The 12566-nt window shown below is 42.8% G+C and overlaps 1 protein-coding gene across 3 annotated transcripts in view; it reads left to right on the top strand.

The window, feature by feature from the left end:
• Dmac2l (distal membrane arm assembly component 2 like) overlaps positions 1-12566 on the top strand; it is a 30138-nt gene that overhangs the window by 11532 nt on the left and 6040 nt on the right. For all 3 annotated transcript variants that reach the window (XM_021179455.2, XM_021179454.3, XM_029484932.2), the window contains exon 2: positions 10336-10446. In XM_021179455.2, the coding sequence (XP_021035114.1) occupies positions 10340-10446 (107 nt within the window). In that variant the 5' untranslated portion in view covers positions 10336-10339. The remainder of the gene's footprint in view (positions 1-10335; positions 10447-12566) is intronic.

Consider the following 12566-nt stretch of genomic DNA (forward strand, 5'->3'; position numbering starts at 1 on the left):
CTTTCTGGCGGCCTCCTGCACCACTACAGCTCAGGGAAAGCTGCGTGCCCCAAGGCCCTTCCCCACAGCAGCCAGCAGCTAGCTGGCTCCATGTGGGCCAACGATAGGCTGGTAGGATGAGAAAAATGACTTTACAATAATGTTTTCTTTTGCCAAAGAATTGTTGTGGGTACAGCTAATATTTAATTAACATTGATTACAATTAATAACAATTATAAAAGCTTTCTTTATTTTCTGCAAAGCCTTCTGTAGTAAACTAAAACCCCAAGTAATAAAATGATATTGCCTCTGAATCTTTTCAGGAGCAACAGCTACTCCCCAGAACTTAAAAGCTCCTTGTGTGAGAGCAAGGATTTAAAGTAAACTTCCTTGTTTTTGTTTTTCTTTTTTAAATTTATTTTATTTATATGAGTACACTATTGCTGTCTTCAGACACAGCAGAAGAGAGCATCAGTTCCAATTACAGATAGTTGTGGGCCACCATGTGGTTGCTGGGATTTGAACTCAGGACCTCTGGAAGAATAGTCAGTGCTCTTACCCACTGAGCCATCTCTCCAGGAAAGTAAACTTCCCTTGAGAGGTATTAGCTAATAAAATATTTCTACTTAGAAAACAATATACACTGGAAGATTCAAACTCTTGGCTTCTAGTATAGAAGCAGAAATGATAAAAATTTCTCACATAATATAGATCTATATTTAGCCATACCTAGAGGCAAAATTTTCCAGTTATTACAAACTCGCTAGAAGCAAAACCTTTACAATCATTAAGATGCAAAGGAGAAAAAACAAACTTTTGGATCTATAATAACTATATAAAAGGTAGGCAAGCCAGATTGTAATGCCTTTATAAATTTTACAGTCTGATTGACCCTTTATAAACTATGAATTTGAACTTTATTAAAAGAACATCTGGCTAGATCTGCAAAGGTGCTCTTTTAGCTAAAAGGAATTTCCCTTGGAGGCAAATCTCCAGAGCTTCCCTAGGCACCGTTTGCAAGACAAAAGAAAGTCACACAAACCGCAGCAGAAGCTGCTCTGAGCTTAGTTCCTCCTGCCATGAGGACAGATTTTAGAATTACTAAGTTTCTTTTGCAACTATAACTTTGGGAAAGCAAAACCCAATTTCAAAACAATTTATCATTTATAGAATTAATATTAGAAGCATACTATCATATTACAAAGTTTGGCTGCCAATTTATACCTATGAATACATGAAAGCTTTAATGCTTCATTAAAGAGACATTGCTTTAAATCTTATCTTTAAATTTACTTTCTAGGATAAGAATCACATTAAATATTATATCAACTAGAAGTATCTTAGGAGGCCCAGGTTTTTTTTGGCCTGCTTATGTCACATGTTTGAAGAACTCCTGAGTTGCCAATTTAAGGCTAACCTTCTGTTACCAATGTAACAATTATTTAATCCTAACCAATAACTTATGAGGTAATTGTGAAGACACGCAGAGCACATTATCAGTAAAAAAACAAATGAAGCAGCTACACTTAGACCAATCAGAGAATATTAATTTTTCTAGCTATAATTATAACATAAAAAGCACTTTATCATTAGCTAAATGCAATAATCACAAATGCAGAGAATTTTCTTAGGAAAAAAACATCTATCAGCTTTTTCCCCCCAATAGACTGTAGATTCTCTTTTTTCTTTTTTCTTTTTATTTATTTATTTATTTATTTATTATTTATTATATGTAAGTACGCTGTAGCTGTCTTCAGACACTTCAGAAGAGGGAGTCAGATCTTGTTACGGATGGTTGTGAGCCACCATGTGGTTGCTGGGATTTGAACTCTGGACCTTCGGAAGAACAGTTGGGTGCTCTTACCCACTGAGCCATCTCACCAGCCCCCCTCTTTTTTCTTTTAAAGAACAGTTTTTCCAGCAGGGACCCTCCTGCTGTGTGTCTGATTCCTGGCTAAAGCCTGTGGCCACTCTCGGCTTTGCTATACCAGCAGATTTAGTCATCTTTTATCTTCTAACATGAAAACACAGAATATTCATTTATTCAGACTGGACATGAACATACATGAATTGAACACGTGAACAGTCTGGTGCACCAGACGTTAGACAAGACCTTAGACAAAAACACAAAGAGGGCAGAGAACTTCTGCTGTATGGCCCAGAGAGAACAAAGCAGGGCACCCCTAAAATTTCTCTCTGCTTCTGGGACATTTTCCGCCCGCCTGATTTGGCCATCCGCCTGATTATTAAATCCCTTTTATTAAACCCTAATATTTCTCTCGCCTAAAAAAGCAGCTTCTGGAAGCTGCGGCCAACTGCCTGTTACGTTCCTAGATCCTGGTAATCTCACTGCTGAACCTAAGTGAATCCAGCACGCGGGTTTAGTGCCGTTCCAGCTTAGACTGTACCACACCTGGCAACCTTTTGCCTGTTGCTTCTCGTGTTCCAGTACGAATTTTCTTTAATTATCTTCTTCTTCCATGGAGCTCCAAACCAGCAGTGTTCCTTCCCGTATCCTCTGCCATTTCCCAGGCCCCGCGTGGGATGCCAAATTGTTGAGGTGGGCCAGCGGCTCACATGTTAGGGTTCGAGCCTGGAAGGCACCTTGGAATCTGGAAGAAAAGAGGGAATCTAGATGACAAGAGAAAGAATGGAGCTAAGTCAAGACCTTCTGATCAAAGCTTAATTTTAATATCGGGGAACACGCCTTATAAAGAAGGGGGGCTCATTCCCACCGAATCATCCTTGGAGTCCAGCTGCAGGTGACCACTTGTAGGCTCTGGAACAACTAGGCAGCAGGTCACAGCTGCGGCAGTGGCAGAACAATAGGGTGGTCCAGGGAGGCAGGCTCTACCCCAGGTGATCTCCTAGTGACAACAAGTCTAGCCTGGCTCAGCCTGCTTCAGGCTGTGGGGGGAGGTTACAGTCCCCAATATAGCTTAATGGCCCCCAAAGTGGCACACTTGGTTTCCGAATTCTCTCACATGGTAACAACTTCTGCCACTGCACAAAATAAGATCCCCAAGACTTTTATGTCTAAACCTTCTGTGCTCTACACCCAAAAGCCTCTTACCCTTAAGCCTTTTCTACTCTCCACTTTTGAAAATCTCATATCTCTATGTAATTATAACATGTGAAAGCTCACTGCACTCCTTTTCATGCAGCCTTTACTTACTATTCTATGAGGAGGGGGCACATTTCATTCTTGATTCTAGCTTCATTATATTTCTAGCAAAACAACTAAAAACCCTCTTCTTAAAATTTCTACCAAGTATTCTAATTTCCTAAAATTATTTGAATCAAATCAGGAATTGTATAAAATCATTAATTCATCCAAACAGCATTATTTCATGAAAGTTCCATCTTCATGTTGATCTGCTGGAAATTTTGCGCATTATGGTAGGATAATCCCCAGGAGTCAATCATAACAGACCATAGGCAGAAAGGGTCTTTCTTCGCCCAGTCATGCCAGATTAGAAAAGTGGGGAATACAGCAGTGACAAACATGAGAGGGCACATGGCAGCAAGAGGCAATGCTGGAACAAAGCTCCTGAGGCCTCGCCTCTCCAGGATTCACCCATTACAGCTGTGCAGAACAGTGGGCCTGCTCTAGGAAGCTCACTTGCCCACTGCAGCTCCTCCTGCATGCTGTCTGCCATAGGGGGACATTTACCCAGTAGAGGAGGAGAGATGAGTGGTTAGAGCAGGAGGAGGAGAAACAGCTCAAGAGGTGGTCAGAGAGAGGCTTTTGTGAAAAGGAGGTCTCCAATAGCAGGAGAAGAGGGCGTGTCTTAATAGAAAGATGTCCACAGGGCATAGGAAGCCAGAGAGGTAGAGAGATGCCCAGGTGACAGATGCCCAGGGGGGTGAGGCAGGCTCCAGGAGCCAGAAAGACACTTAATGAGAATGCAAGGACAGACAGGCTGATGGTTGGAAGAAGATGGAGGGAAGAATTGGCTCAAGAGCCAGACTCTAGAATTTGGAATAGGCAAAGCTAGTAGAAGCACACGATTTAGACATACCTTAGGAGAGTCAAATCACCAGCTTGATTAGAAGAGACTGAGTGCCTTGGAAGGGAGCTCAAATACCCCACCCCAGGTTCCAGTGAGCAGATGGCTGATGGCTCCAGGATCTGGTTAAGGAGAAGAAGATTACTGTAGATATGAGGGAGAGAGAGTGCAGCCAGAGGCATTCTTGAGAGAAGAGAAGGAGAAGAGGGAGAGGGAGGGCAAGTAGACCAAGAGAGGGAGCCAAGGACCAAGAGAACCAAGAGTGGAGCCAAGAGAGTGTGTGGCCAAAATGGCTGGGTTATATGGGAACCAGAAGTTGGAGGAAGGGGAGGGGAGGGGAGGGGAGGGGAGGGAAGCTCAGCCCAGCCCCTGGACTGGAGAGGTTTAAGGTAGGGGGTGGGGTGAGAAATACTGGGAGGGGCCACAGGTACTGGGTGAGCCTTGTCCTGGGTTTCTCTGGGACCCGACACTCATTAAGCTCTTCCGTAGTATAACAGACTTCCTCATGGACTAAACTTTCTCTCTTCTAGGATCCTGCTTAGCCTTGAGGTGGTTTCGGGTCCAGAGGCACTGAGGGATGTCAATATTGTCTTGCTTGGCATCACCTTCAGAAAAGGTCACTGCCAGTTCAGCAGTTAATGAGGGGTTTATTCCCTCGGGGAAGAGTAGAGAGAGAGAAAGAGTTCTATTTAAGGAAAAATTTACCTGTTCTGTTTCCCCACCCTTGTCTACACCCTATCACTCTCAAGAGCTAATTCAATGCTTGGCCAACATGCTAGCCATCATTTGATAGTCTGCCTATTCAGGAATTGCATTTAATGTATATGATCAAAAGTTCCGCCTCTAAAATATTCACTTTATGCAAATAAGGAACTGCTAACATAACAGATCTACTCAGAAAACTGTCTGTCTGTCTGTCTGTCTGTCTGTCTGTCTCTGTGTGTGTGTGTGTGTGTGTGTGTGTGTGTGTGTGTGTGTGTGTGGTAACACATTAGAGATTTGGCCTTTATTAATAAACAAATATAATTGCAAATGTTAGAAACACTGTTATAAACTTAGTACTTCTTCTGATAGTAAACAGAAGTGTGTTTTCTTTTATAATTTAAATTTCTAAATTATTTATGTGTATAGCATATAGAGACAACTATTTTCTAGTTTTCTGATTTAACTTGAATTATATTCACTAACTCACCACTAGAGGTCTCCTCTTTCCATGTAGAAAGCATTCCTACTGGCCACACTGCTTGGTTTCAAGCAGGAAGTAGTTCTCCGATGTCATAACGTTAGCAAAGCTGAAGTTGAGAAAGAAAAAACCTTCCAAATTTTTAAAACTTTATTTCTAGATATAAATGTATTTTTAATTATAACTCAATTTAGGGAAAACATTTAATGTCTTTGGAATAGCTAAAATAAGTCTGGCCCTGCCTTTATCTAAGTTCGATTAGAAAAACGAATGAAATCAACAAAGTATTGAGTTTTCAGAGACTTTGTATTTCACCTGCTTAGTAACAGCTTCTCCGTCTTGGCCTTTCCACCCCAGTTAAGGCAGTCACTGAAGGCTACTAACCAACAGATACTGTAAACTTCTGCATTATGTTGACAAAGGAAATAAGTGTTTTTAGCTTGTTTAGCTCTGCCTGCTCTTCCCCTCCATGCCTGTTCCCCTCCCTCTTAACCTTCCTGATTGAGAACTCTGTGGGCTGGCAAGATGACTCAACGGATAAGGGCACTGACTGCTTCTTCCAAAGTTCACGAGTTCAAATCCCAGCAACCACATGGTGGCTCACAACCACCTGTAATCTTTGGGCCTGATCGAGTGGAATAATAAATAAATCTTTGGGCCTGAGCGATCGGGGCCCACTGGAGCGAGCAGAGGTCCTAAAACTTCAATGCCCAACAACCATATGAAGGCTCACAACCATCTGTACAGCTACAGTGTACTCACATACATAAAAGTAAATAAATAAATCTTTTTTAAAAAAAGAAAAAGAGAGAGAAAACTCTGTTTGTGATATAGAATCTCACAGTGTGGTTTTGAATGGTCTGGAACTTACTATTTAGACCAGGCTGGCCTTGAACTCAGATCTTCTGCCTCTGCCTACCAAGTGCTGGAACATGATGCTTGAAAACTTTTAAAGACTATTTAAGACCTATCTCAAAAAAAAAAAAAAAAAAAAAAAGATCTGGTATGAAGCCTTCCCCTTTTTTAGGCTCTCATGCATAGTCCATGCCTTAAGGAACCATATTAGAAGTTTGTATTTGCGTGTCATCTGTCTTCTCATGAAACTATGGATTGTGAGAGAACAGGGTGGGATCGATCTTTGCACTTTCCTTGTTGCTGCTTTGGCTCATCATTGCTAGTGTGTACTCAGTACAGCACACATCCAGTGAGCACTTACGAATGGATGGATGGGTGGGTGGATGAATGGGTGGGTGGGTGGATGGATGGGTGGATGGGTGGGTGGATGGGTGGATGGATGGGTGGATGGGTGGATGGGTGGATGGATGGATGGGTGGATGGATGGGTGGATGGATGGATGGGTGGATGGATGGATGGATGGATGGATGGATGGATGGGTGGATGGATGGGTGGGTGGATGGATGGGTGGATGGATGGGTGGATGGATGGATGGATGGATGGGTGGATGGGTGGATGGGTGGGTGGATGGATGGATGGATGGGTGGATGGGTGGATGGGTGGATGGATGGGTGGATGGATGGATGGGTGGATGGATGGGTGGATGGGTGGATGGGTGACTGGATGGATGGGTGGATGGATGGGTGGATGGATGGGTGGATGGATGGATGGATGGGTGGATGGATGGATGGATGGATGGATGGGTGGATGGATGGATGGGTGGATGGATGGGTGGGTGGATGGATGGATGGATGGATGGGTGGATGGATGGATGGGTGGATGGGTGGATGAGTGGATGGGTGGATGGATGGGTGGATGGATGGGTGGATGGATGAGTGGATGGATGGATGGATGGGTGGATGGATGGATGGGTGGATGGGTGGATGGATGGGTGGATGGATGGGTGGATGGATGGATGGGTGGATGGATGGATGGGTGGATGGATGGATGGATGGGTGGATGGATGACTGGATGGATGGATGGATGGGTGGATGGATGGATGGATGGATGGGTGTGGCATTTAAATGAAAGGTTGAGTAAGATTTTTCACAAATGAGGTCAGGGTAGAATGAATACAGGCACTAGCCTGAGTAGGGGATGAGAAAGCCCAGCTTTGTAAACAATTGGCTACACACAAGTTGTTCAAGATGGGTATAGGTGGAGAGAGCTTAACAAAACTCTGGAAAGGCCAAGGCTGTGGGATGTAGCAGAGGTGGAGAATTGTGGTGATGAGGGCAGCCTTGGAAGGAAGATGAAGATAAAGATGAAGACTCAGAGGTGCCGTCGGTTGAGTAGTAGAGTGTTTGCCTAATATACTCAGCCCTCTGCTCAGTTCCCAGCACTGCCAAAGAGGGAGGGGTTGGGGAAAGACAGGAGGAAAGGGGAAAGAAGAGAGGCCTGAGAAAGGTATTCCTGAGGTCTCATCCGTTGGTTCACTGCCCCAGCAACCCATGGCCTTGGCTTTAAAATGCTTCCCACTCCGGCATCGTTTAAACCCTCTCTCTCTTGTTCTACAATCATCCAGAGCCCTGACTGGTAGGAAAGAGTACTAGGTTCAAATGCAACCCTGACACACATTAGCTTAGAGACATTGCGCAAGGTCCTTTAGGCACATGCATTTATTAATGCCCCACCTTGTTCCAGAAAGGATTTAGAGTGTCAGCATGTTACTTAATATCAAGGCTTTAGTTTCCCCATCACTGAATGAGAGGTTTCGTGTAGCTGACCTGAGTGCCTTCCAGCTCTAACACTTTGTGACTCTGATTCCAATGATTCTCTTGGTCATCTTCCCTTAGGAGTCCTACCAACACTTCCTATTTAGAATTTGAAAAACAAAGGAAAAGAAACTGAGCCAATAGCGGTCTTGCTCTTGTGTTTGTGAGTGTGTGTGTGTGTGTGTGTGTGTGTGTGTGTGTGTGTGCCTGCCTCTGTCCATGTCCTTTGTGCTCACACACGTGTGCTTGTATGTGGAGGCCAGGGTCAGTATGGAGTGTCTTCTTCAGTCACTTTCTGTTGTGTAGTATTCACCAGAAAAGACTACTGGGACATGGGTTTAGGCCAATAGAAAGTCTTTATTAGCCAGCCGGTGATTACACTGGGTGTTTGGGATCCCAGTGTTACCCTGAGCCTTTCTCAGAGTGAAATTTTCAGCACAAAAACCATGCCCTGAGTTGGTGTGCTTCGAGTTAGCCAGAAGCAGAACTACAGAAGCCAGAAAACAAGGTTAGCACATTTAGAGACGTTCCCAGAACTAAGGACTTTGATGGATTAGGTCTTTGTTTTTCTTTTGGCAGGTGATACTGTTTACATGTTGAATTTTATGGCCTGAATGGTACTTCCATCAAGGAGTCAGTTTTGCTAAGGGGCCCTGTTACATTTCCACCTTATTTTTAGAGGGTCTCACACTGATCCTGGAGCTCACCAATTAGGGTAGACTGGCTGGCCAGCAAGGGCTCCTTCAGTCTCTACTCCCCCACTACTGCTGTTACAGGTGCATGCTGCCAAGTAGGCTTTTTACATGAAAGCCAGGGATCTGAACTCAGGTCTTCTTGTTTGTTGGCAAACACTTTACCCACTGACCCATCCTCTTGATACTGGCTTCTGATAATGACATCACCATTTCACCAGTGGGCCAGGACCAAAGCTTAGTCATCTTCAAGTCCTCTACTTCTTGTCTCTGTATGTCCCCTATTGAGTCATATGGAGTCTTAACTCTAATGTCATTCCATCCTTCTGTAAATAAGTCCTATCTTTGTAGCCCTTGTTGACTATTTCTGGGCCATTCTGTATTTACTTATTTGCCTATTTTGAAACAGACTGTAGCTATATTGTTTTCAGGCTAGCCTCAAATTCCTGTGCTCAATTGATTCTCCTGCCTCAGCCTCTGAAATAGCTAGGATCACAGGACCATGTCATCATACCTGACTTGAATTTTGGTTTTGATGTTGCTGTCTGGGTAAATTTCCTGGAGCACACAGCTTTAACAATGCTAGTACTCTATTCTGATATCCCAGTGACTCCCTGCTGTTTGCAGAATATAGTCCAGATATCCGGGCTGCAAGGCCTTCTGTGACCTGGCAGTAAGTGTCTGACTCTCCTTGTCATGACCACCATGTACAAACCAAACTGATGTATAGCATGCCTTAATCTCCTGCCTTGGCTTAAAAACCTAGCCTAACTGCCTGGGTTTTCTGTTGAGTCATCTCTGTCCTTATTTTAGGTCTTTCAAGGTATGTATTGAGTCTTGTCATTTATTTGAACTACTTGGTGACTTATCTTGAGCCACTCCTCCTTGGATTCACTTATAACTTCCTCAAAGACAGAGAGCGCATTCCATTTTTCTTGGAACTCTCAACCCTCACGGCTGGTCCACAGTGAGGAAGGTTGAAATGAGATAAATCTATGGAGACCTAATCAGAAATTATTTTCTCAGCTGCTCATGGCCAGCGATCATCTGAACAAATCATCTCCTTTCACAAAGGAGAAAATACAGGGTCAGCCAAGTGAAATTTCTCATTCAGCGGTGCATAGAGTTGTCTCCTTCGCTGGTGACCCACTTGTGTCTTTATCCTAAATAGATCTGCTTTTATCTCGCTGCTTGGATGGAAACACTAACTTTGTCCCACTGTTCCCTACAGGACTATAGTTTGTCATTTTTTTTTTTTTTAAAGAAAGTGCTTTTTTTTTTTTTTTTAAAGATTTATTTATTTTATTATATGTAAGTACACTGTAGCTGTCTTCAGACACTCCAGAAGAGGACGCCAGATCTCGTTACGGATGGTTGTTAGCCACCATGTGGTTGCTGGGATTTGAACTCGGGACTTTTGGAAGAGCAGTCGGGTGCTCTTACCCACTGAGCCATCTCACCAGCCCCATTTTATTTTTGAAATGTATATTGAAGTGGAGCTGCTTTGAGCAAATCAGTAATTATACAGAGAATATACACGAGTGGGCAACACTGCAGACAGGCAAGGTTCAAACAGTAAAGTTTGAGCTAAAGGGAACTTAGACAGCACCTAGTAACAACTTCTCATTTTGCAGCAAATAAGAAACAAACAAACAAAAAACCCCCAAGAGTGACAGACAAAAGTGACTGGTCAGTAGATCAGCTCTGTTGGCACTAGAGTCTTGACAGTGAAGCTGCGTAGGAAGTTACTAGGTACGTGGGACTCTGCTTGCTGGCTGATGAGAGTACTGTTTTGTGTCTAGATCAATGATGATGTTTGGAAAAATTTCGAGACAGCTCTGCAGCTTAAAGAAAATCCCATGGTCATGTGACTCCAGATACTTCTGGGAATGGTTGAATACAGTGTTTAATAAGTAAGTGATTCTAATTACATGAAGAAATGTGGAGATTTCTACAACTGGACAGGCTCTAAATTGCTCATTGGCTAGATAGTTATTTCTTGTGTTTCAAATGATTTTTTTTTTAATAATAAATATAGTATGATCCTTTTTTTTTTACAAATAATAAAACATACTTAAACAGAGAAATAGCTTACAAAAGAATAAGTTTGCTTATCTGAGTTATAGAATGTTAATTTTTTTCTTTTTTAAGATTTATTTGGGCTGGCAAGATGGCTCAGCAGTTAAGAGCACTGACTGCTCTTCCAAAGGTCCTGAATTCAAATCCCAACAACCATATGGTGGCTCACAACCACCTTTAATAAGATCTTTTTTTTTTTAATTTTATTTTAATTAGGTATTTTCTTCATTTACATTTCCAAATGTATGCTACCCCAAAAGTCCCCCATACCCCCCCCCTTTAATAAGATCTTTATGCCCTCTTCTGATGTGTCTGAAGACAGCTACAGTGTATTTATTTATAATAATAAATAAATCTTTGGACTGGAGTGAGTGGGGCCAGCCATTCCAGAGGGAGCAGAGGTTCAATTCAATTCCCAACAACCACATGAAGGCTCACAACCATCTGTACAGCTACAATGTACTCATATACATAAAAATAAATAAATAAATCTTTTTTAAAAAAGACTTGTTTATTTTTATGTATATGTGTGTGTTGCCTGCATGTATGGATATGTTGCATGTATGTACCTGGTGCCCACAGAGGTTGGAAGGGCATCAGAACCATCATGTGGTGCTGGAAACTGAACCCAATCCTCTACAAGAGCAATTAGTGCTCTTTTTTTTTTTTAAGATTTATTTATTATTATATCTAAGTACACTGTAGCTGTCTTCAGACACTCCAGAAGAGGGTGTCAGATCTCATGATGGGTGGTTGTGAGCCACCATGTGGTTGCTGGGACTTGAACTCCGGACCTTTGGAAGAGTAGTTGGGTGCTCTTACCCACTGAGCCATCTCACCAGCCCTCAAGTTTTCTAAAGTGAATATTTATTCTTTTTATACTCAACAGTGTATGCAACTTTAAAATGCCATATTCTCTAGCTCCTTGAGGAATGTTATCAGCCTTTTGAAAACTACTAGGAGAACTCTGGTGTTTAAACACCTAGTGTGCCCCATGTGGTGGCTCATGCCTTTAATCCCAGCACTTGAGAGGCAAAGGCAAAACAATTTCTCTGAGTTAAAAACAAGCCTGGTCGCTCTCTTGCCTTCTTGCCTTCTTGCCTTCTTGCTCTCACCCTGTCCTCTTGTCCCTTTCCCCACTCTCCCCATTCCCCTACCCCTTCTCTCTCCACGTGCTCATAGCCAGCCTCTCCTCCTCCTCTCCTGCCCTCCTCCTCCTCCTCTTCCCCCCCCCCCCCCCCCCCCCGCCTTTCTCTGTCTCTACTACCCTCTCAACTTCCCTCCCCATGCCCTGAATAAACTCTATTCTAAAACCGGGCTGTGGTGGCACACACCATTAATCCCAGCACTTGGGAGGCAGAGGCAGAAAGATTTCTGAGTTCAAGGCCAGCCTGGTCTAGAGAGTGAGTTCCAGGACAGCCAGGGATATACAGAGAAACCCTGTCTCGAAAAACCAAAAAAAGAAAAACAAAACAACAACAAAAAAAAAAATAAAAGAAAAGAAAAACAAAACAAGCCTGGTCTACATAGTAAGTTCTAGAACAGCCAGGACTACATAGAGAAAATAAAATAAATAAAAATAAAAAGTGAAAACTTAGTATATGGCATAGTTGTAGAAGTATTAAAACAGGTATAACAGGGCTGGAGAGATGGCTCAGTGGGTAAGAGCACCCGACTGCTCTTCCAAAGGTCCAGAGTTCAAATCCCAGCAACCACATGGTGGCTCACAACCATCTGTAACAAGATCTGGCTCCCTCTTCTGGAGTGTCTGAAGACAGCTACAGTGTACTTACATATAATAAATAAATAAATCTTTAAAAAAAAAAAAACAGGTATAACAAACCCCTTCTTACTGCTAAATGTTGCCATTGTGACTACAAACTAGAGAAAAGGACATTTGCAAAAGTTGGTAAATAGCACAAGGAGACTAATTTGAAAGTGGGTTCAAAATTAT

The sequence above is a fragment of the Mus caroli genome, unplaced genomic scaffold (assembly GCF_978045245.1).
Source record: "Mus caroli unplaced genomic scaffold, Mus_caroli_1 scaffold_14, whole genome shotgun sequence".
Taxonomy (NCBI): Eukaryota; Metazoa; Chordata; class Mammalia; order Rodentia; family Muridae; genus Mus; species Mus caroli.